Here is a 26383-nt window from a genome sequence, read left to right on the forward strand (position 1 = left end):
CCATAACTAAGACCCAGCACAGACAAATGAATAATAATAAAAAGGAAAGAAAGAAACTTGCAAGATTTAACACATGTAACCTTGATATAACACATGAACCTTGTTTGGACCCTGATCTGAACAAACCATTAAAAAAAAATTATGATATGACTGAGGAAAGGGAGATGCTGACTGGTATAAAAAATGGTACTGTGGCTGTATTTTTTTAAAAAATACTCTTTATCTTTTAGTATTATAATATTTATAGATAATATGTCTGAAAATTGCTTCAAAAAATCTAGTAGGAGGTGGATGGGAGGAATGTTACATATAAAAAAAGATTGGTCATATGTTGATAACTGTTGAAGCTGGAAAATGGGTTCATAGTGATTTATTATACTGTTAAACAATAAAAATTTTAAAATGGTCTCAAAATAAACCTGCTGTTCAAAGCTAATTACCAGCATACATCGGAGATATTGCGGGTTCAGTTCCAGACAAGTGCAAAGCAGCAAATACTGCAATAAAGCAAATCACACATATTTCCTGGTTTCCCAATGCATATGAAAATTATATCCATACTATACTCATTTTTAATTTTTAAAAATAATTTTATTTTTGGCTGTGCTGGGTCTTAGTTGCTGTGCAGGCTTTTCTCTAGTTACAGAGAGTTCAATCAGGGATCGAACCCGTGTCTCCTGCACTGGCAGGTGAATTCTGTACCACTGAGCCACCAACGAAGCACCTTCTTTCTCTGGTTTTATTGGAGTGTAGTCGATTTACAATGTTGTGTTAGTTTCAGGTGTTAAGCAAAGTGAATCAGATATATCTCTATTCTTTTTTTGGATTCTTTTCCCCTATAGGCCATTACAGAGTACTGAGTAGAGTTCCCTGTGCTATACAGTAGGTTCTTATACTGTAGCATTTTAAGCATATAATAGCATCATGTCTAAAAAAACAATAATGTACATACCTTAATTAAAAATACTTTATTGCTGGGTATATATGTATACATATGGCTGATTCACTTCACTGTACAACAGAAACTGACACAGTAGTATAAAGCAACTATAGTCCTATTAAAAAAAAAAACTTTATTGCTGAAAAGTGCTAACCATCTTCTGAGCCTTCAGTGAGTTATAGTAGTAACATTACATATTACTGCTCACAGATCACCATAACAGAAGAATGAAAAAATTTGAAATATTGTAAGAACTACCAACATGTGACACAGAGAAATGAAGTGAGCAAAAGCTGTTGGAGAAATGGTGCTGACAGTCTTGCTTGACAAAGGACTACCACAAATATTTAATTTGTAAACACACACACACACACAGAGACTAAAAGACAGTGCAATAAAACAAGATATGCCCGTAAATAAAAACAAAAAAAAGGAAAAGATACACATCAAACTTAACAATGGCTTCGGATCAATTCAGTTCAGTTGCTCAGTCATGTCAGACTCTTTGCAACCCCATAGACTGCAGCATGCCAGGCTACCCTGTCCATCATCAGCTCCCAGAGCTAGCTCAGACTCATGTCCATCAAGTCGGTGATGCCATCCAATCATCTCATCCTCTGTCATATTGGACTGGGCCAAATCATGGATGAGATTTTTCTGAGTAAAATTTTCCAGTGTTATAAACCAACATCACTTCAGTTAGAAAAATTTTTTTCCACTTATATCTTCTATAATGAAGATATAATGCTTAAAAAAAATTGTCAGAAGGCAAAATAGCATAATGACTAAGAGGAGAACTTCTGGATAAATGGCAAATTCCATGGCTAACATAGGAAAAGTCAAAACAACATTGTAACTTCTTTGAGTAGAAAGTAAAACTGATGGGCACATGACAAAAGGTTATACAAGGCACCTGAAAGGACTTTCACTGGTCAAATTTAGAACAATGTGAACAAGCTGCCAGAAAGAATTAATTATGACACATTACATTTTAAAAAATGAATTTATATCCTATTTTTAAAAAATTAATGGGGCTTCCCTGCTGGCTCAGTTGGTAAAGAATCTGCCTGCAATGCAGGAGGCCCAGGTTCGATTTCAAGGTCAGGAAGATCCCCTGGACAATGGGATGGCAACCCACTTCAGAATTCTTGCCTTGTCCATTCTTCCATGGACAGAGAAGTCTGGCAGGTTATAGTCCATAGAGTAAGAATCAGACACAACTGAGCGACTAAAACTTTCACTTTCAATGGGAAAGGGGAAAGTTTCTCTTACAGAAGAATGGCAGGAATAAAAAAAAAAAAAAAATCACCATTTACTATTATAGTAACAATTAATTTAAGCAATATTCGCCAATGGATGCTAAAACCATGGGTGAATGTCTGTTTGGGAATGGGCTATTTATACAGCCTCAGAGTATATTATCCCACAGATGACATACTGATTACAAAATAGAAAGGTACCTTTACGGAAGGAGATCTATCTGGCAGACACTACCTTAGAGGATCAAATTTAAGAACCCCAATAACAAAACTGGTATCATTTGCTCCCTGATGTAATATGTTACGGATTGAATATTTGTGTTCCCCCAGTACTCATATATTGAAATCCTAATGCCCAATGTGATGGTATTAGAATACAGGGCCTTTGGGTAGTGATTAGGTAGAGAGGGTGAGCCTGTATGAATGAGATTATAAGGGACTGAAGAGACCAGGGCTCTCTCTTTCTGCCATGTGAGGACAAAGCAAGACGTCAGATGTCTACAACCCATAAGAGGGCTCTCACCAGAACCCAAGCATTCTGGCACAATGATCACAGACTTCCAGCCTCCAGAACTGTGAGAAATAAATTTCAGTTGTTTCTGTCAGTTCAGTTCAGTCGCTCAGTCATGTCCGACTCTTTGCAACCCGATGAACTGCAGCACGCCAAGTTTCCCTGTCCATCACCAACTCCTGGAGCCAGCCCAAACTCATGTCCATTGACTCAGTGATGCCATCCAACCATTGTTGTTGCCATCCAACAACTGGTTGTTTATAAATCACTCAATCTATGGTACTTCGTTGGAGCAGTCCAAGCTGAAAAAGACATGATGCACTTAGAAGAATGTAACATTTTCTTTGTTATTATTCCTGCCAAAAAGATTTTAACATAAGTTTAATCATAAGAAAACATGAGACCAATCCAAAGTGAGTAATATTGTAGAAGGAAAAGCCAGAGAGGAGAAATTCCATATTCTTTGAAGAAATTCTGCCCAGGTCTCTGGCTGACTCCAGAACCATTCACACACTAAACAGACGGCAGTTAAGGATAAATAACCAAACTGAGATTTGAACTGCTTCTCCAAACAAGAGTATGTAGTTTATTCTAATCCAGTGAACTGTCTGATGAAACAAAATACAATACTTTTCTGAGAAATCAAACACATGCTAGAACACCCACAATGTAAATTCACAGGTTCCAGGATACAATCCCTAATTATTTAACATACAAGGAGAATCAGGAAAATGTGACTTGTTTTCAATTTAGAGGGGTACAACCATTTGAACGACTTCTTATCAGAAGCTATGGAAGCCAGAAGATAGTGGAACAAAATCTTTAAGTTGCTAAAAGAGAAAAACCTATCAACCCCAAATTCTATATTCAGTGAAGACATCCTTCAAGAATGATGACGAGGCCCTCAAACATATTTGTTGGATTGAGTGTTCTGGAATTAAATCATATAGAACTCAATTGATGATATTTGAACAGAACAGTGCCCTATGAACAGGATTTCAGAAATGCAGATGAATCCTAAATGGATGTCAGAGATGTAGTACTTGAAAAAAATATGGCAGCATTTGATAATTCAAAAGATACTGATCCTAAGAAGTTGAACCCCAATGACTGAAAAAAACCAATATATATTAATAGAACTAATAAAATCAAAAAGAGCTAGATATGGAGTTAAAAGATGAATTCTGATCTGATTGGTTCTCTTTGAAAACCAAGCTCAGCACTAACTTTTGGGAAAGTTTTAAATTTCATACTAGTTATATTAATAAAATAGCATTTGCTTATTAATTCATTTATCTTAATAATGCAATGATTATGGCAAAGATTAAGAAGTAAAAGAGTTAAAAATCAGACAAACAGAATTTTAAAATATATAAACTTAAAAAAAAAGAATCATGGTGAAATCAAGACATTTTCCAGATAAAAAGATTATTAAGGAATTATTATGGAAGTTTGTTGCCAGCAGGCCCACACTGTAAGAAATACTAAAGGCAATTCTTCAGACTGAAGGGGATCATCAAGAACTGAAGAATATAAAAAATGGTAAATATCTAGTAAAGATCATTTTCCTCTTAATTTCTTTACAATCCACAGCAAAAAACTCTAACATTGTTTTATAGGATTTATAATATATGTAGATATATGACAACTACAGCATAAAAGAAAGGGTAAGGTAATAAATGGACTTATATAGACTTCTATACGCCTCATAAAGTGGTATTAACTCTAAGAAGACTGTGGAAGACTACCTTCCCCCAAGAGTAGCCACTAAAAATAGCTGTGGCTTTAAAAAACAAAAGTGAAAAAAAGTAATTCTATAACATATTTCAATAATCAAAACAAGATAGAAAATAAGGAAAAAAACAAAAGAGACAAAAATTTAAAAACAAAATGGTAGACCTAAATCCAGTCACAGCAATAATTAAACAATTAACTAAATTTTCCAATTAAAAATTAGACAGTGTCAGAATGGGTAAAAAGAATGACAACGATATGGTGTCTACAAGACACATACTTTAAATATATATATATATATCTAAAATATATATATATATATATTTATGTTAAAAGTGAGCTTTCCTGGAGGCTCAACTGGTAAAGAATCCACTGCAATGTGGGAGACCCGGGTTTGAGCCCTGGGTTGGGAATATCCCCTGGAGAAGGGAACGGCTACCCACTCCAGTATTCTGGCTTGGAGAATTCCATGGACTATACATATACAGTTCACAGGGGTCGCAAAGAGTTGGACATGACTGAGCGACTTTCACTTTCATGTTAAAAGTAAACGTCCAGAAAAACATACACCAGGCAAGCAGCAGGCATAAAAGAGCTGAAATGGCTAGAATTGTCTAGTTGTTCTATCAGATAAAATACACTTCAAGAAAGAGAACATTACCAGAAACAAAGTTGGAAACTAAGTAACTTACTGGCTACTCAGCAGTGGCCACAGGACTGGAAAAGGTCAGTTTTCATTCCAATTCCTAAGAAAGGCAATGCCAAAGAATGCTCAAACTACCACACAATTGCACTCATCTGACACGCTAGCAAAGTGATGCTCAAAATTCTCCAAGCCAGGCTTCAACAGTACATGAACTGTGAACTTCCAGATGTTCAAGCTGGTTTTAGAAAAGGCAGAGGAACCAGAGATCAAATTGCCAACATCCACTGGATCACAGAAAAAGCAAGAGAGTTCCAGAAAAAAAACATATATTTCTGCTTTACTGACTATGCCAAAGCCTTTGACTGTGTGAACCACAACAAACTGTGGAAAATTCTGAAAGAGATGGGAATACCAGACCACCTGACCTGCCTCTTGAGAAACCTGTATGCAGGTCAGGAAGCAACAGTTAGAACTGGACATGGAACGACAGACTGGTTCCAAATCAGGAAATGAGTACATCAAGGCTGTAAATTGTCAACCTGCTTATTTAACTTCTATGCAGAGTACATCATGAGAAACGCTGGGCTGGATGAAGCACAAGCTGGAATCAAGATTGCCAGGAGAAATATCAATAACCTCAGATATACAGATGACACCACCCTTATGGCAGAAAGTGAAGAAGAACTAAAGAGTCTCTTGATGAAAGTGAAAGGGAAGAGTGAAAAAGTTGGCTTAAAGCTCAATATTCAGAAAACAAAGATCATGGCATCTGGTCCTGTCACTTCATGGCAAATGGATGGACAAACAGTGGAAACAGTGGCTGACTTTATTTTGGGGGGGGGCCCTCCAAAATCACTGCAAATGGTGACTGCAGCCATGAAATAAAAAAACGCTTACTCCTTGGAAGAGAAGTTATGACCAACCTAGACAGCATATTAAAAAGCAGAGACATTACTTTGCCAACAAAGGTCCATCTAGTCAAGTGTTTTTCCAGTAGTCGTGTATGGATGTGAGAGCTAGACTATAAAGAAAGCTGAGTGCCGAAGAATTGATGCTTTTGAACTGTGGTGTTAGAGAGTCTCTTGGATTGCAAGGAGATCCAACCAGTCCACCCTAAAGGAAATCAGTCCTGAATGTTCATTGGAAGGACTGGCGTTGAAGCTGAAACTCCAATACTTTGGTCATCTGATGCAAAGAGCTGACTCATTTGAAAAGACCCTGATGCTGGGAAAGATTGAAGGCAGGAGGAAAAGCGGATGACAGAGGATGAGATGGTTGGATGGATCACCGACTCAATGAACATGAGTTTGAGTAAACTCCAGGAGTTGGTAATGGACAGGGAGGCCTGGCGTACTGCAGTCCACGGGGTCGCAAAGAGTTGGACACAACTGAGATCGAACTGAACTGAACTAAAGTAACTCATTAGTTGGCTCTTAAATCTCTATGGAAATGCAGAAGCCTACAATGTCCACAGTAATCTTTAAAAAGAACAAAGCAAACTTTTGCTAGCTGACGTCAAGACTTTCTATGAAACTACTATAATCAAGATATCTGAGGTACTGGCATAAAGATAAACAAATATAACAGAGCCCAAACACAAGCCTTACTTACTTAGTCATTTGATCTTCCACAAAAGCAACCCAATGAGAAAGGGAAGTCTTTTCAACAAAAAGTGCTGGAATAACTAGATATGCACATATAATAAATAAATCTCAATCCTTACTGCAACCATACACAAAAATTAATCCAAGACATATCATAAGCCTGAACAGAATAACCGTAAAAGAAAAAAATTAATGAATCAGACTCCATCTTAAAAGTTCTGCTCATCAAGACACCTATAAGAAAATGAATAGGCAAGTCGGACTAGAAGAAAATATCTGTACAACATACTATTCACAAATGACTGGAATTTAGGACATATAGAAAATCCATCTGGATAATAAAAAGTCAAACAATTCAACTTACTAGCTCAGTGAACTTGACAGTTACTTACTTCTCCCTGGGGGTGATATAATGTAATTTGCAAGGTTGCTGCAAAGATCAGGTGCGATAAGGATAAGCACATAAGTTCACAGTGCCTAGCACAAAGCAGTAGTAATAGTAGGTGTCATTATTATAAAGACCAGGAACATTCTATAGACCCGTGAATTTCAACATTTTTTTCTAAACAAGAGAATCCTGTTTTCAAATAAAAGCTCATTCCAGACCCTATAAATATAATGAATAAAAGTAGAGCTCTGGATGAATGGGTAGTGAAGGTGGACTATAACAACAGTATTAGCGCTAGCCTACCTGCTCTTATCCAAAATCCCCAGAATTCTACTGATCTACAAAACACACTGTGAAAAGCCAATGTGGAAGAATAGGGACATTCCAATTATGGTCTGATTACCTATTTTTATAAATAAACTTTAATTGGAACAAAGCCATCTTGTGCGTACATGCTAAGTTGCTTCAGTCATGTCCAACTCTGTGCGACCCTATGGATCATATCCCATCAGGCTCGTCTGTCCAAGGGATTTTTCCAAGCAAGAATACTGGAGTGGATTGCCATGCCCTCCTCCAGGGGATCTTCCCAACCTAGAGATTGAACCCAAGTCTCTTACATTTCCTGAGCTGGCAAGTTGGTTCTTTGCCACTAGTGCCACCTGGGAAGCCCATTCACTTATATACTGTCTATGGCTGCTTTCATACTATAAAGGCAGAGCTGAAAAGCTGTGACAGAGACCATAAGGTGTGCGAAGTCTAAAATATTTACTACCTGTCTCTTTAAGAAAAGTCTGTCAAAGACTTCCCTAGCTATCCAGTAGTCAAGAATCTGTACTTCCCTGGCATGAGGCTCAGGTTTGATCCCCGGCCAGGCACTAAGATCCTGCATGCCACACAGTGCAGCCAAAAAAAAAGTTTGTCAACTTTTGCTCTAAGAGCACATCTTCTAAGGACTCCTGCATAGCATTATGTTTTTTTTTTATTTTATTTTTAGCATTATGTTAAGATGCCAAGGAGGAAATAAAAACAACAGTGACACAGTTACTGTTACTAAGCTTGTAAGTTATTAATCATGAACGTTTCAGTCTTAAAAAGGAATATTTTGGAATTTGACTTTCCTATAAATTAAGCGAGCCTAAGCTATTAGCATTAAAAATGTTCTGCAATATGAGAATCTTGTTTAGAACACTATTTTAACAAACCAACTATAAAAACCAATTATGAGACTCAAGGAGATTTAAACAGACCAGATATTTATATTAAAAATTTTGGCCTAACAGTATTATATTAATAGTTAAGGTTTTTTAAAGAAGAGATTTTATCTTTCAGGGATACCTTGTAAAATAATGAAATGGTATCTAGGATCTGATCTGAAATAATCTAGGCAGTGGGAGTTATGGATGGAATACAGATGAAACAGTGACCATGAGTTGATGACTGGGCAGCACATGTGGGTTTCAAGGCACTAATATTCCTTCCATTTTTATGTCTGAAGTGTTCTTGCAATTAATATAAACATGCACACACAAAGTCCTTTTCCAAGACAATAATCAAAGTTAAACTGGCCATTGTCTTTTTAAGAAACTGGTATGGAAGACATGTGGCACCGATAAATGAACCTGGAAAAAACCCAAAGAGGTAGTTAAAAACTATTAATGACAATCTAATCCAGTGGCTGCATATTATTACCTGAGCCTAAATTAAGATAATACTCAATGAGCTTCATATGGAGAAATAATTCCCTATGAAATAAATTTCTCTGAATTTTACTAGTAGCTGCCTTTATCAAGGTTCCTACAAAAGTGAAATGGAGACAATGGAGCATAATAAAAACATACAAGCTCTTTAAAATGTTTTCATAATGTGTACAAAAGAATATATGTGCAAATTAATCACCTAACTTAAGAAATACACTATTATCAACACTGATTAGCTAACTGTGCTTCTTCTTGATTCCATCATCTGTCTCTACCCACTCCCAGCAAGAAGACTTCAGTTTCAAAATTGTTATTATTACTTTGTTATTCTATAAAACCACAGTTTTACTATAAATTCTTAAAATATTGACTATCATACTGTATTCAGTAATCTTAAATTTTTTAACAAATCTGAATATTTCCTGGATGATTCTCTGGAGTACAAGCTTTTGAATTAAAGCTGGTTGCTTTAATTCTGAGTTCTTGCCACTTATCATGGATGTGACCTTGGGGAAATTATTTCCCCATCAAGCCTTCGTTTCCTACTACAAAAGATTGTTGTGAGAATTAAAACAGAATATACGAAAAGGGCAGTTTCTGGTATATAGCAGATGCTCATAAATGGTAGCTGTACTAGGTATGATTTATAAAGACTTGACAGATTAAACCCTTTTACTTAATGGGAAAACAAATCTATCTTGCTATCAAGTGCTCCCTTTATATTAGGCCATTAGAAAACTCCTTAGTAACAAGTCTGTGAATGGCCAATCTCCATAACCACCACCAGAAGTAATTCTGATAGTTCATCTGATCCTTTGACTTTGCACACATGTTTTCAGAGATGACTTATGTCATACCAACTCTGTTCACCAGAAAACAGTCTGAATCCATCAAGCAGTTTCTTCTAGGTAACTGAAAAGCTGACAAGGTCAATTCTGACGAGATCAGATTTCACGCTTGCATTCAAGGGTGAAGGATTGCATTCTGCCTTCCTAAAACTGAGGCTTACATGCCCTCCTCGATACTTTCCTCGACTGTTCCCATCTCTACACACAGAAAGGCAGAGAGAAAACAGCAGTGAAGGAAAACGCTAGCTCTGGAGTCAGGCAGACTTGGGTTTAGGCTCTGATTCTGTTGCTTAACTATCTGATGCTGGACAAGAACTAAACCTCTCTAATACCAGATTCCTCATGGATAAAATGGAAATAACAAAAATACTTAACCTCTAAGATACTTATAGTCCTGACTGTGGTTCTATGAAAATTATAATGGAGATAACCCATCTAATATTAATTTCTTGAACTTTCTTCTTTCTTAAAATGCTCTAGATGCCTGAATTAAAACGTGTGACTAAATCATGAAAAGTGAGAGAGCTTCTCTTAAGTAGTTTTTAGCTGTTAATATTCCTTCAATACATAATGCTTTGGGTATTATTCAGGTGTTAATAAGAGCTATTTTATTTTTTCGAGGAAGGAATAAGCACATCTAGAAGGAAAAAACATGCTAAAAGAAATCCTGGTGTCTGGCTCTTTAGCAGCAAGTCACAATGAGTAGGGATAACTAAAACAAAGACAAAGTCAAGGTTCAGAGACACAAAATGGGAAGAGTGAAGACAGAGGACTAAAGCAGATGTGGAGTGCAGTCATACTGCCATTTCACATGCCACATCACACAGTATGCATCACAGCAGAGCTGATACAAGGAAATGTTCTACAGAAAGGGGGAACAAAAATTATCAGAAGACAATTCAGACGACAAGCATGGAGGAATGGGACAGAACCACACAGTTCTTTTACATTATTTTTTTTTTTTACATTATTCATACAAGAGGAGAGAGTTACATACAAGAGAAAGTTACAAGCAATGGAACATCACAAGTCTGGAGTGGAGGTACTTGGTCTAAGGGTTCACCCAGTGGCTAAAAGTTATGATGTATTTCTATGTCAGCAGGCATTCAAATAAGATGATGGCCTCTACAGAAACACCGAACAGTCTGGGGTCAAGTCTATCAAAGATGAATCTACCTTAGGTGTATCACTTCCAGCTCGTACTGACCTCTGTACTAGATCACCATCTCTTCCTACCTCTCAGCTTCCTTCTCCCACTATCAGCAGCAATGAATTTTCTACAATTTCTCCTTGCAGCCCTCCCCCTAACTGCATGGATTCCAATGCTCTTTTCTCCATACCAGTGGCACTGATTAGGGATTTTTCTACAGGATCAGCCCTGCCTCTGCTTTAAGAAATAAAAGCTCTGACTGTTTAAACACAAGAAGGGGGTGATGTGCCAGGCTGCACAAATCTGTAAACTCGGTAAGAACTGATGGGTGGGTGGGAAAAACCTGGAAAGCACCTTTGAAGCAAAAGACAAATACCATTTCTAAAGAACTTACATAAATTGATAAGAAAAATATTAAGAACCCAACAGATACTTGGTAAGTTCAGATAACAATTTTTCAAAGAAGAAATACAAGTTGGCTTTTAAAAAAAAGAAACAAATTCAACTGTACCAATCAAAGAAATATAAAATATAATGAAATATCACTGATTATCTAATGAATATACCATGCTTTAAAAACAAAAAAAGAAGTAACATTCCTCAGTATTTGTAATGGTGTGGTGAAAGGAACACTCTCTCATATGCTGCCAATGAGAATTTAAATGAGTAGAATCTTCTGAAAACAGTCTTAAAACTTTATACATATAATCCAGTAATTTTACTTTTTGTAATGTGGTTTAAAGAAAACATCAGAAATTCAGACAATTTACACCTAACAAGGCTTGTTGCTATTTTAGATGCCCATTTTCAATAATGGGTGGTGGTGGTGGTTAAAAACCCACACCTGGTATTAGTGCCTCTATTTTAGCATTTCAACTGATTTGTATTCTAATTAGTCGTGTCCAAGCCTGTCTGCCTCACTGGACTGTGAATTTCCTGAATACAAATTTGAGGTTCAATCAGCTCTATGAGCACTTATCACCTTATCACCCTGTGAGCACTCCCAGCACCTAACACAAAACTTCATTAGCAGCAAATTAATCGATGACTGACTTCAAAGACACATAAAGACACATAAACACATGCATAAAGGACATGAACAAATACTAAATTTATAACTGACCTAATTTTTCCACAATTTGGAATAAACTCAATTCCATGAGATTATTATAGGAATGAGTTAATAGACTGCAGTAATTACAACCTACAATCATGTTCCTTTATCCTTTCTTCTTGCCTGGAAAACAGATTTAAGGTCTAGAGATATAACAGCCATCTTGAAACCGTAAGTCAAGAAACCACAAGTCAAGGACTGTAGAGGTGAAACAGAAAAGCTTTGGTCCTCATTATGTCACTAAGCCACTACCTCACTCCAGATATGTTGTTATGTGAGAAACCTTACATGTTAAACTCACTTAATTACATCAATTAATATTGTGTTTTCTGTTATCAGAATTGATAAAATTTTCTGATAAGTACTAACAGGGCTTTCTGTTACTTGTTCTGACATATTAATAAATGATACATAACCATCCAGTTGATAATATTAACTAAACCAGGGGTGGTTACTTAAATAAAGACCATCAGAGTCTTTCTTAGATTGATTTATGGTCTCAGGAGAAAGAACTCCTTTTTTTTCCATTAAAGGTTAAAACTCTATGGCTGCTGGCAGACACTTTGCCTGTCCCTTAACAACAAGAAAGTCTATCTGTTGAATAGAGAAAAGTAAAGTCAAAAGACAGAGAAACATCATCTCAGCTCTCAGATATGGCTCAGTTTGAAGCCTATCCCAGGCTTCCTAATTATGATGCAAACTAAACTCTCTTTTTTGCTTAAGATTACCAGGGCTTCCCTGGTGGTTCATATGGTAATAAATTTGTCTGCAATGAAGGAGACTTGGATTTGATTCCTGGGTTGGGAAGATCCTCTGAAGAAGGGAATGGCTACCCACTCAAGTATTCTTGCCTGGAGAATTCCATGGACAGAGGAGAGCCCGGCAGGCTACAGTTCATGGGGTTGCAAAGAGTCAGACATAACCGAGTGACTAACACTTTCACTTTTCACTTGAATTGTATTTCTAATGCTTGCACCCAAAAGAGTCCTATATGCTACACTGGAGTAAACACATAAATAATTTTTTACAGGTTGAAAAAAAACCTTGTCCTATATTAACTCATATAATTCACGTTACATTTGTCATTCCCCAACTGCTTACCATTTATTTTCATTATGTCCATACTACAATCACACTGAATTGCATGCTCTTTTGTACACCTTTAATGTTTTCCTATTTATATGATTCGATTTTTGCCTGCTGTTTTACATTAATGCCTTTCTTCTAAATCTCTTATCATGTTTCTTCTGAAACACCACAGAATTTATCTTTATGCCCCTTAGTAGTTTTGATCTTGCATTACAGTTATTCATGTGTATGTCTTATCTACCCAATAGTACTATAATCTCACTTTGTTTGGATTTGTATATCTCCCCACAGGTCAGTGTGTTTCCATAATCCATGCTATTTCTACTAAACTTAAGCTACTTCCTAACAATACACCTAACTACTGACATGTATTATTAACACCTCTATAGTTAGTTGTCAACAGTGATATACTTAATCCTCCTAGATACCAGAAAAGCCACATTAATACAAGTGAGAAGACTGAATAGGAGTACAAATTACATTCAGGTGGGTAAATACACATATATAAAACTGAAAAAGTCAACTCTGTCCAATTTAAGAAATGTTTTACCTAGAGAAGTTCAGGTCTTCTGATTTTTGCTGAGTCACCCAAGTCAAACCTATTCTAGGTCTCAGTATTTCTCTGATAGTTCTCAGGCAAATCTCCATTAAGGATTCTTACCTCTACCTGATAGTCAAAGCTATGGTTTTTCCAGTACTCATGTATGGATGTGAGAGTTGCACTATAAAGAAAGCTGAGCACTGAAGAATTGATGCTTTTGAACTGTGGTGTTGGAGAAGATTCTTGACAGTCTTCTGGACTGCAAGGAGATCAAACCAGTAGGAAATCAATCCTGAATATTCACTGGAAGGACTGATGCTGACGCTGAAGATCCAATACTTTGGCCACCTGATGTGAAGAGCTCATTCATTAGAAAAGACCCTGATGGTGGGAAAGATTGAAGGCAGGAGAAGGGGATGACCCAGGACAAGATGGCTGGATGGCATCACCAACTCAATGGACATGAGTTTGAGCAAGCTCTGGGAGATGGTGAAGGACAGAGAAGCCTGGCGTGCTGCAGTCCATGGGGTCGCAGAGTCAGACATGACGGAGCAACTGAACAACAACCCATGCACTTACCCACCATTATGTTTCCATGAAATATCCATGAAGAGAAAATCCACTCCTAGCAGTATTCACACCTCTGTATCTAGGCCCAAAGAGTATACAGTTAATGCCTTTAGCTTTCCTAACTCAGCTAGGATCTATTTCTCACTAACTTATTCTTAGCACTTTGGCTCTAATGCCTTTCCCTGTCTTTCATCCTTCTTTTAGCTCTAGCTGAAATATTGAACAATAACAGCAGCCACCATTTATTGAATATCTAAAACAATCCAGACACAGTGCTGGGTACTTGATAAAAGTATTTCTGATTCTCATGACAATACTAATGATGCTAGACTAATTTTACAAATAAGGCACCTGATCCTCAAAGAGTAAGGTAATTTGTCAAATATTACCCAGCTGACCAGTATTACAGCTGAAATTTAAGTTCAGTTCTACCTAGTTCCAAGCCAATGTTTCTCTCACTATATCATATTACCAAAAATAAAGCACAGGCTGTTCTCGCAGCTTCTACCCTTGTCAATCAACAATCTATTCACACAGCATCCAGAGTGATCCTTTGTTCAAATATTAATTCATTTTTTTTTTTTGCTCAAATCCCTCCAATGTTTCCTTATTTAAAAGCTAAAGTTCCTCACTAATGACCTATGAGTTCTATGTGATCTGTTCACTTGTCCCCTCTCCAATTATCTCTCTGGTTCTGTTAATCTCTCCCTCACTCTACTCCAGCCACACTGCTTCTCTGTCATTTCCCACACACACCAAGGCTGTTGACACCTCAGGGTCTCTGAACTTACTGTTCCCACTGCCTGTAACACTCTCTCCTCTCCACTCAAAATTCTCCTACCTCATTCCCTCACTCAGGCCTCTGTTTAAATGTCACCCTCTCAATGGAAACTTCCACACCACCTATTTTAAACTGTCACCTCCTGTCCTCAGTACTCTCTATTCCCCTCTTCTTTTGATTTCTTTCTCTAAAATACTTATCAACATGACATATTATAGGAGGCTTCCTGGGTAGCTCAAACATTAAAGAATCTGCCTGCAATGCGGGAGACCTGAGTTCAATCTCTGGGTCGGGAAGATCCCCTGGAGATGGTAATAGCAACCTACTCCAGTATTCTTGCCTGGAGAATTCCATGGATAGAGGAGCCTGGAGAGCTACTCTTCAGGGGGTCATAGAGTCAGACATGACTGAATGACTAACACTTTCACTTTCTTTCTCTCATGACATATTATGTTTGTTTATTGAAGTAGTCTACTACTAGAATACATCTCTGACAACATGGACTTTGTATATTCTGTTGACTATACCTGCCATGTATTAATAGTAGGTACTTAATAAGTATTTATTGGATGAGTAAATGAATACCTTTTTTCTTCCTAGATGTTTAATAAAATGAGCCAATGATGGCTCAGTGGTAAAAAAAAAAAAAAAAAAAAACTGCCTGCCAATGCAGGACAGTCAGGTTCAAAACCTGATTCAGGAAGATTCTACACGGTGGGGTGCAACTAAGCCCATATGCCACAACTACTGAGTCTGTGCTCTAGAGCCTTGGAGCCACAATTACTGAGCCCATGTACCACAACTACTGAACCCTGCATACCCTAGAGCTCATGCTCTGCAACAAGAAAAGCCACTGCAATGAAATGCCTGCACACCATAACTAGAGAGTAGACCCTGCACTCTACTAGAGAAAAGCTTGCACAGCAACGAAGACCCAGCACAGCCAAAAATAAAATAAATAAAATTACAAAAAGGAAAAAATTATCTCAAAGACATTCTCCAGAAAGCAAATGTAAAGGCAACCTGCTTCTGTCACAGTTTAGACTGATTTAGCAAATCGTCTCTCCTCAAACAGTGCCTTTTAAGAACACTCTCTTAATTTTTCCACAGTTGTGAATAGACAGCCATGTCACTGAGCAACAAACTGAGCAGACTGAGCCAACTCAACCAGAGTGTAGTATTATAATCAAATAAAACTTACAGCAAAGTTAATCAGACACATATTTAATGATATGCATAATTGTTATTGTGCTGCACGGTAACAGGCATAAATGGTAAGACACTTCATGTAAATGACTCTAATTACTATTTCTTTTACACAGCCAAACCAAGCATGTCTAGGATCAGATTCAGGGAAAAATAGGAAGAAGGGGAAAGCTGGATCCTTAGCTCTGGAAAGAAAGTCCTCTCTTATTGCATCCCCTTAGGCATTGGGCTAATGGTCGCTCATCCAGAGGTCATGTTAAAACTTTTTCCCCTCCATTTTAAGAGAGGCTTCCTTTTACCAAAGATTAAAATATTAGGTTGAGGACAGCCCTCTCTCTTCAGTCATAAGGCTAAGAGGAACCAGAACAAACACTAAAATACATGACAAGGAAGACAGGACAGGCAAGCTGGTAGAGAAATCAAATGACGGCAAATTCACTGAAGACCTACTATATGCCAGTCACACTAGTACATGTTTCACATAATTCATCTAATGTACTTCCCCTACCCCACCTCAGAGCCACAAGCTCAGTCCCCAGGAAAGCAGAGGAAAAAGCAGAGAGTGACATTTTTTGTGAGGGCTCCCTACTCCAAATTTTCCTGTAAGGCCTAAATAATGTCACCAGAAAGGATAATTTAGGTAAGCTAACATTACTAGGAAGATTAAGAGGAAGCTGTTATTTAGTGGCTGTTTCCCTTGCTTCCTACCTTATCTAACCCACAGGGGGATAAAGGACCCGCTACTTTCCTATGGGTTTGTCCAAACCTATCCAGCTGAGGCTAAGCCCACCCTTCTCTGGCAATATCATCCCTATTCACTGCAGCTCTCCTTTTTCTTGGTGCACTTACTGTCAGAGTACACAATATTCACTTTGTGCCATCTTATAATTAATTTCTTAGGTAACTTCTTTAGTAACCCACACAAGGTCGAGCATCATTTTTAAAAAAGGTGTTTCTATTAAGTATTTGGATGAATTAAAGTAGGTAGGCAATAGGTAGTATAAAAAAAACAAATTTCTGGTTCTAGGTAAACAAGCTGGTGTTGAAGTTTGCAGTATTCTAACTTGTCTTCATCATACTTTTGGATTTTTTCTTTGGGGAGGCGGGGAGCCTTTGTCATGTGACAAGCAGTATCCCTGACCAGGGATTAAGCCCGTGCCCCCTGCTGCAGTCTTTTAACCACTGGATCACCAAGGAACTAATTTTTAAAACAAATTTCCTTAAGAAAAAGTATGACTGTCATTTGGGATACCGCAGACATCTTTGGATGGAGGTCTGAGACATTTGGATCAGAGCCCCAAGACATACAGTGTCAAGAGTATAAGAGCTTCCAATTATATTGGAAAATACACTTAAATCTATAATGTTTCAAAGAGTCCTCAAGACCCAGAGTGTCAATCCAACTGAGCAGCAATACACAGGATCACTGGCCCAGTGGACTCGAGAACTTGAAAGACTTTCTGAACAGATAACAATGCAAGTCTCAGTCTACTTTGCCTACCTGATGGTGTCAGCTTCTCAACAAGTTCAATGAGAATAACCTGATTCTGTATAAGTCTGCATTAGGTTTGAGAAAACTCAGAAACAAGCCTAAATCAAGAAGGTGGTGCTGTGAGTTGCCCCACCACATCCCATAAGGAAGAACAAGCTCAAAAGCAAGTATCATAAAGCTGAAAGATATCTGACAAAAATGAATACCAAAACTTCCTGTTTAAGCACAAACTATCAGTGGTCTATCTAGGAAATGTCAGTAAAATCTACTCTATACTTTTTACCTTTTAACTATGACTGGAAGAAGGTCATCTATTCGTAGAGCTCAATGAGGATTCAGTTTCTCAAACTCGTTTATTTCTGAACCTCAGTGCTGAGTGGGGTGTTGACTAAGTAACTAATACCAGTTGGGTAAGCATGTTTAGTGAGATAGACAAAACAGTCTCTCCCTTCTCTGGTCACCAAATGTCCAGCCTTAGAATTCTTTCAGCCACTAAAACACTCTACTAAAAATCAAACTAAAGAGTTATATGAAAGTAAAACTGCATCTAAAATCCTAGTCCTACAGTGCTCTTCAATTAAAGGAAGTTGACCAGATTTAGGTCTTCAACTTTCAGTGTATTTAAAAGACTACAGTGTTATTCATAAAAACCCTTAAAAAATCACAACAAAATATCTGACCTAGTAATTCCACTACTGGGAACAATAACAGCAGCTCAAAGTTCTTAAGCACTTACTATGTGCTAGGCACTGTACTGAACACTTTACTTAAAATATCTTATTTAACTTCATAAAAACCAAATAAGGTCATTTCTATTGGTTGACAGATGCATGAATAGGAACTAGCATAGGGTCACAGAGTAGTAAGTGACAGAGGCAGGACTCAATCTCAGACTGACTGGACTGTGGAGTCCATCTTTTTCTCACTAGCAGCCAAACTAAAAATATATCCTTAAAAAATAACCCCAAAATATAGCAACAATTTTTGGCATAAAAAGCTCAGTGTCATGTATGTATAACATGGCAACATGAAGCATTCTAAATATATGACAAGTAAATGAAGGCACTCTGGATTACAGAATATTATATTAAATATTTTAATATAATATTAAAAATATTTTTACACCTAACTTTTAGTGACATGGGAAAACTTTAATGCTATAAGTAGAAAAAACAGAATTTTACATACGGTCAGATCTCAACTATGTAAAAATTATATCTGTACATAGAAAGATCTAAATTTACTGCTAAATAAAAAAAAAAAGCAAACTACAGAATTATATGTGGCATGGTCCCATTTATGTAAATAGTGCCTGACTCATTTCAAGTACTCAATAAATGTATGCCATTATTATTATTTGTACTAAAAATGAACTGGTACTACTTTATAATTAGAAAAATCAAGAAATTTATTTAAATTATAAGTTTAGGTACTTCCTTATTTAACTAATGAGAAATGTATAACATCAGAAAAGTTAAGTAACATGTGTCTTTCTTTCCCTTACCTCACAATTATACAATTTCAGATTAAACATCTCTAAGTGATGGGAACCAAGTAGAACTGAGAAAAATATTGAACATTTCTAATCTTCTGATGAATGGTTACATTCAACATGTTAGACCACAAAGAGGTATGCAGATTCTATTATATTTAGACCACAGAGAGCTGTGCAGATTCTATCATATTTAGAGTTTAGAAAGGCAAGATCAGGGGTGGTATTTCAAGGACTGTGATGAACAAGCAGATTCTCTTGGCCAATATCTCATGCTGTACCAAAACCAAAGCCTCTGGTGCACTCTCTGAGAGATAATCAAAAGCTCCAGGGTGATGCATCAGAGACATATAGGAGAGGAATAGGAACTAGGGATATTTTTCAGCTGTAACTGTCTTTAGGTAAAATTTACACACACACAACCCCCTGACAAGAGACTTATTCTGAATGAAAAACAGGCAACTCTAGAACTTACTTCCTCAAGTTTCATAGGAGTTTCAGTATTTGTATACAATGTGAAATGCAAGGTCCATGGGATCACATTGATCTTTGGCCTGCCTAAAGTAAAATGGCCTGCCTAAAGCAAAGAATAAATTTGAAACATTAAAAGAAGAAAGATTTTTTTCCATCCCCTTGTTCTGAGGTATGTGCAACAAAATAGCATGCCAGCCAATGTAGTAAAGAATGTCAAAAGCACTAGAAACTTAGCTAAATAGAAAAAATCAACAACTTAAATACTGAAGATTTAAGTGCAAATACTGTTGCACTGTACTGTACATGACTACAAAACCACCACATAGTCAAAGAAAAGAGTGGCTTTACCTGTATCTTGCCCCATCAGCCCATTGCAATACATGGCATGTCGCTCAATCTTTGTGGGTGGGAAGCCTTGGTCACAGAGTGGGCAGGATACCTGGGCACTAGATGAGAAGATAGAAGTAGATATTTCCTTCTCAGCATCTTTCTTGTTATCAACTTGAAGAACCTAAAGAACATGACAAATAGCAATTGTATTAGCTTTACAAAGTATCTTTGCCCAAAAAGAACTGCAAGAGGCTCCATCCTGTATTTTACTTACTTTCAATGAGACCAATCATTTTGCCAAATTCTGGACAGTAGATTGGGAGATACACTAACATAGTTAATACTCATTCAGTGTCTGCCTACTGTGTGCTAAGCATTCTGCATTTAATAATGTTAATTTAAAACTCATGGTAATCTTGCAAAGATTACTACATTCTTTTTACACTTGAGTAAAGTATTGTCTAAAACAGTAAAGCAACTTGCCCAAAGTTACAGAACAAATAAGTGGCAGAGCTGAAATTCAAACCAGGGATTACTGGGCTCCAAAATCTGACAGCATTCCTCTCTACCCCACTGCAAGGCACTGTCCTTGTTAAGTCAGTATGCTATGTTTCAATTTGTATTAGCAACAGCATCTTAAAGACAGTTATTCAATCTCACAAAAGAATTATGAAGGCAGTCAAAAGGTATAAACTCCTAACTGTAAGATAAATAAGTATTTAGGGTGTAATTTACAATGTAACAATATAATTAACACTGCTGTATGTTATATATTAGAAACTTGTTACAGTAAATCCTAAGAGTTCTCATCACAAGGAAAAAAATTTTCTATTTCTTTAATTTTATATCTATATGAGATTACAGGTGTTCACTAAACTTACTGTGATAATCATTTAACTATGCATGTAAGTTAAATCATACTGTACTCCTTAAACGGCGCTATGCTGCTCCTGCTAAGTCGCTTCAGTCATGCCCAACTCTGTGCGACCCCATAGACAGCAGCCCACCAGGCTCCTCCGTCCCTGGGATTCTCCAGGCAAGAATACTGGAGTGGGTTGCCATTTCCTTCTCTAATGCATGCATGCATGCTAAGTTGCTTCAGTCGTGTCTGACTCTGTGCAACCCTATGGACAGCAGCCCACCAGGCTCCTCTGTCCACAGGATCCTCTAGGCAAGAATATTGGAGTGGGTTGCCATTTCCTTCTCCAAAACAGCACTATATATTAATCCTATCTCAATGAAACTGAAAGAAAGAAAGAATTAATTCCACAAACACACAAAAAGAACTGTGATCATTATAAGTAACTTCGGACATCAGGAGTGAGGGAAAAAAAAGAGCTCAAGCAACACAACTAAAATTTAAGAATCTAGGCCTCAGCTTATACCAGTAAGACAAACCACCTCTTACGTTTTATTTGTTTCTTTTGAGTTGAAAGAGGAAACATAACTAAGACCCAAACATTTAAGAAGGCCTGAAGGCAATCATTAAAACAATTCTGACAAAGCCATTCTTACTCCCTTTTCAGTGTTTTGTAGTCATCATTGTTCCTACAGTTCCCAGTATCTCTCAGAGGCAGTTTTATTTTACCTTTACAGGTCAGAGCCAAGAACTCTGCAGTGATTAATTCAACAGTATGCGTGAGCACTGCAGCCACTACTGCCTAACACTTGCTTCAAAGGACAGCATGTCCTATCCAATCAATGTGAAACTATCCTGCATAGCCACTGCTTCCATTTAAAAGCAAGGAGCAACTAGGCCGTCATTATGCTTTACTATAGGAAACAAAATAAACCCTTTTCTGATACAAGAACAAAATGAGACCAAAACTGCAGTGGATAGATAATTTAAGCTCTGAGAAAACTGGGTTTTGTTTTTGTTTTTTTTCTTTTTAGTCTCTAAATTTAGGCCATCCCTGAAATTTACCACCTGTGAATGTAACCCAGCAGAGAGGGAAACAGGCCATCTAAATAAATACCAAGTAAAACAATTTCTACAACTGTCAGAAAATGTTATTTTCAACACATACCTGCTTTTTACTTAGAAAGGGGAAGAAAAAAAGATGGGGGGGGGGGGGGAAGAAAGATAAGAAAGGAACCAAGAGTGGTTGAGTTTCTGTACTACGCCAGGCTTGGCCAAGCATTTTCCATATCCATACCTCACAACAACCTAATTGTCAGAGGTATCACTTGCTCCATTATTATATAAGAGGAAATTAAGGCTTGAAAAGGCAAAGTAATCTGCTGATCACAAAATGACTAAGTGGACAATGCAGGCTCAAACCCATGGTGGCATCCAAACTCAGTATTTCACCATAGTGTGACAAAAACAAAAAGCACTCCCCACCCACTTTGTTTCTGGAGGCTGACTCTGCCAGGTATTGGGAGACACTCTGGTTCTAAAATTATTCTTCTCTAGCATGTGGGGTAAGTCAAGTGGGTCTAAAAGTTCTAGGTGCTTTTTATTTCAATCTTAGTCACTGAGATTCTCACAAACACAGGTTCCTTTGTATAAGGAAAAGTTGTCCTGTAAGTGCAAAGTCATTTGAGCAGAAGGAAGAAAAAGCAATATACCCTATAATTTGCAAATAGTCTTGAAAGTTAGTGGCAGTTGAGCAGTTACTCGGCATTCTAAAGTTCACTAAGCATAGAAACTGGAGAAGGAAATGGCAACCCACTCCAGTATTCTTGCCTGGAGAATTCCATGGATAGAGGAGCTTGGTGGGCTGTAGCCCATGGAGTCACAAGATGTCGGACACGACTAAGCGACTAACACACACGCGCATAGAAAAGTTATATGACATGAATGCTACTTGTATTCACATCCAGTACTATACTTCTTTTTATTCCATCATCAGCTCTATAAAATGCAGAGAAGGTACCTTCAACTATTATTATAGTATTCAAGAGGGAGAAGCTGATCTATTATTGTTTTATTGTGAATACAAGACCACTTCCAATCACATTCATAGGCAATCCAGAAGGTTTCTAAACATTTTTATGTTTACCTAAGTTTTTTTCCCAGCACCATTAAAAATGTTTATTTAAAAATTAGCTACAACGGAGGAGCCTCAAGAGGAAAAAAAATATAAGCCAAGAAGCTTTTGTGAGGACTATGCAATCAGGGACTGGGTCTCTGTAGAGCTGCTTCTACTTCTTTTAAAATACTGTATGTGTATTTTCTCAAAACAGGTATTTGTATACCAAATCATGATCTCTTAAAGGCTGGCCTGAAAAGAAACTTCATCTCAAGAAACAGATCCAATGAAAATGAGAATATGTCCTACAGTCACCAACTCCCTTATCCATTCCCCATAAGATTTATGCATAGTTTAGGAAAGTGTTTATCTCCCCTTTTATCTTAGACACAGTCTATTTAATACAGTTTACTTAACCAACTGACTAAACTGACTACATCTGTGCAGGTACACTAATATACAAATATTTTCAACAGTAAATACTACAGTTCTAAATGACTGCGGTTGGCTGTGTTAGGAAGAAACCACAGACACCAAGGGCCCACTATAAGTTATACACAGGTTTTCAACTGCACGAAAAGTCAGCACCCCAACCCCCTTGTTGTTCAAGGATCAACTGTATCTGAGTCTGAATAAAGCCTGAATAAAGTCTGAATAAAGTTAACAGACTTCTGAGTACAAATATCTGAGACCCCCACTAAAACAAGATATTCCAAAAATAGTATTTCCAAAAGAACCTTACCACTGTAGGAAATCAAATCAAGAGGGACTACAGTTCTGGCAAGGGTATTCCAAATACTTCAAATACTGCCAACAATTCTGTGTCATTAGTAAGCTAATATCACTGAGCAGCCACAATGTATTATAAAGCAGTTTCACATGCATACTTCTACCTGTGCCAAATCCCTGCAATGTTTCATATTCTTTATCTAATTTCATCATCAGAGCAACCCAATTAAATAGGCTACTTCTGTCTACATTTTATAAATGAAGAACTGAAATTCAGAAAAGCATTCCTCTCCATTAGGGCATTCCTCTAATGTCCTCCCCTAATGTCTCAGGCATTTTTCTAACATTACATTTGTCAAACCACATTATAATTATCTGTTTATGTGTCCCTTTGAGGGCAGGAGTTGTTTTTTTATTTACCTATATCTCACGACTCCAAAACAGTGACTGGCACACAGTACACAAACTATAATATCTGCCAAATAAATGAACAAAGGAATTAATTTGACCAAGGTGATAGGGTTGGAATTCAAAGTCATGTCTTCTAGTTCCAATACTCAAGTTCCTTGCACAATAAACAAGAAAATTTGGGGTAAATGACCCTATACACAGATTACAAGGGCAAGAGTCCACACCCTTTGTAATACTATCATTGTACACATAAAATGCCCAGCTTCTATCTTTCTAGTAAGTTATTTGTAACTAGTGATTGTGCAATAACTTAAAAACTACAGCATCTCTAACTTCTTTTAATGTTAACTTCTAAGACTATTTAGAGCATCCACAGATATTAGCAAATAGCAACACCAAAAAGAGGACATTACATGTGAAAAAGACCATGCAATTCCATCTATTTGATGTGTAGTGCTGCAGACATACATAACTTTTAAATAGGGTTCTTGCTCTTTGTCCCAAAGACTTGTTTCTTCCACAGTCATGGATGCGTTAAGAAATCAGCCTTGATTAGCTAAAGGCTTGCAGAACTTCTTCTGCATGTTAGGATAACTATGTTTTAACAACACTCTGTTCCCCCTTCCTATTAAGAAGGTTATAGTTTCTCCCTAGGAAAAGAACCTGGGGCCATTTTGACACTTTGTAGCAGGATCTGTCTTCAGCAGCTCTTAAACAGGGAGCTCCTCACCAAAAGGTGTCAGGAAACTCACACCACAGGCATGAGGGAATCTCTGTCTGTCAGTTGTGACAGATCAGGTTCCAGGGAACCAAACAGCGTACACAAGTCATGAAAGCAGGATTTCCACTCAGTTACCTGCAGTACAGAAACTAGGAAGGGGATCTATTAATGACTTCTAAGGCAAAAATTGTTTTCAAAAAAATGTAGAGTATAAAAAGGAATAAGGGAATGAAGCTCAGAATAAGAGAACTGCTCAGAATAAAACGGTATGCACGTGTGTAACCAAAAAATTTATTTTCACAAAAAACCAGTTTAAGTTTCAGGGTACTTTTTACAACAGATTTTAAAGGTCTGAATTCTTTAAAAGAGTTATCGATATTTAAATTGTTTTGTCAGACTCAACATGAAAAAATATGCACTGAATCTTAATCAGGTGTATGAACTTGTGTCAATCAGCCTTACGGTTAATGTCAGATGTGTGAACTTAGGAAAGGTACTAGTACAAATACAGATCTGGACTTATTTTATCATGCTGCTATCCAGATTTTGCATTTCTGATCACATCTCAAAATTAGGGCTGAAAGTTATGTCATAATATAAAGGTAGCAACTTTCTCCAAGACTGTTCATCTCTGTTACTTATAAATGGAAAATGCTCCAGGACTTTGGAGACAAATCTATGTTCAAATTCTGGTACTATCATTATTAGCAGTTTGAATTTCAGCAAATTACTATGAAATGGAGTATTTCCTGTCACATCAATAAACAAGAATGTCACAGCCATCAGGGATTCTGGCCCTCCAAATGTGAATTTCTGAGTCCAGGAAGAACAATGCCTTCTATCAGGAGCCATCAACCACTCCCCATGGTGAGAACTGGCCCCAGACAGCTGAGATGCATATGAAAGGAATGATTTCAGTAAGCCCAGATTCTTGCATCTTCCCATATATAGAAAAGCATTAAATTCCTTGAGTTATTTGGTTTTCCTTCATTAACAATAATCTTTTGACGTTTAGACTACCTGCTCCTTTTTAAGAGCTTCTATATAACCTGACTCCTCCCCCCTAAAAATTCCCCCCAAATAAAACATAAGTCTCAACTTCTAGGTTGTGACTATTTTTTGTAGGTCGACATTACTCAAACATCCTAAATCTCCATTTCCCCATCTGTACTAGACATAATAAAGCATATTAAAATACTGAAGAAATGGAACTACTGTTATATTTAGAAATAGTACTGAACTCACTTTTAAGAATCTAAGATAAAAACCTAACCCCACTGTCACTTAAATCTCTTCATCCAAAGTCAATACTGCATCAGAGAGAGGATGACCAGTAGAAAGAAAACACTGAGAAAAATTAAAGGTAATATTCACCTCCTTATCTGCCATTATTCTTACTTCATCCAGGGTCTCTCTGCCATCTGGAAAGCCTTCTTTTTCAAGGTCAAAAGTTTCAGGAGAACTCAGTTGTGTCTCTGCAATTTAAAAAATCAAAACTTCATTAATTTTCATTTTGTATTTTCATAGTTAAAAGAAAACACTTATTTCCTTAAGCTTAGAGTATGATAATACTGCAGTAGCAATATAAATCAAGCTTGTTTCTTCTTAAAACTTTACTGAGTTCAGCAGTTAAAGAATCCAGATGATAAAGCAGCAGACATGGGTTGGATCCCTGGTCTGC

The 26383-nt window shown here is 37.1% G+C and overlaps 1 protein-coding gene across 6 annotated transcripts in view; it reads right to left on the reverse strand.

Annotated features, from left to right (window-relative positions):
- The window catches only part of UIMC1 (ubiquitin interaction motif containing 1), a 116103-nt gene that overhangs the window by 16754 nt on the left and 72966 nt on the right, over nt 1-26383 (reverse strand). For all 6 annotated transcript variants that reach the window (XM_070465149.1, XM_070465151.1, XM_070465150.1 and 3 more), the window contains 2 exons: nt 26077-26177; nt 19885-20047 (listed from right to left, as the gene is read on the reverse strand). In XM_070465149.1, the coding sequence (XP_070321250.1) occupies nt 19885-20047; nt 26077-26177 (264 nt within the window). The remainder of the gene's footprint in view (nt 1-19884; nt 20048-26076; nt 26178-26383) is intronic.

Source organism: Odocoileus virginianus, chromosome 3 (assembly GCF_023699985.2).
Source record: "Odocoileus virginianus isolate 20LAN1187 ecotype Illinois chromosome 3, Ovbor_1.2, whole genome shotgun sequence".
NCBI lineage: Eukaryota > Metazoa > Chordata > Mammalia > Artiodactyla > Cervidae > Odocoileus > Odocoileus virginianus.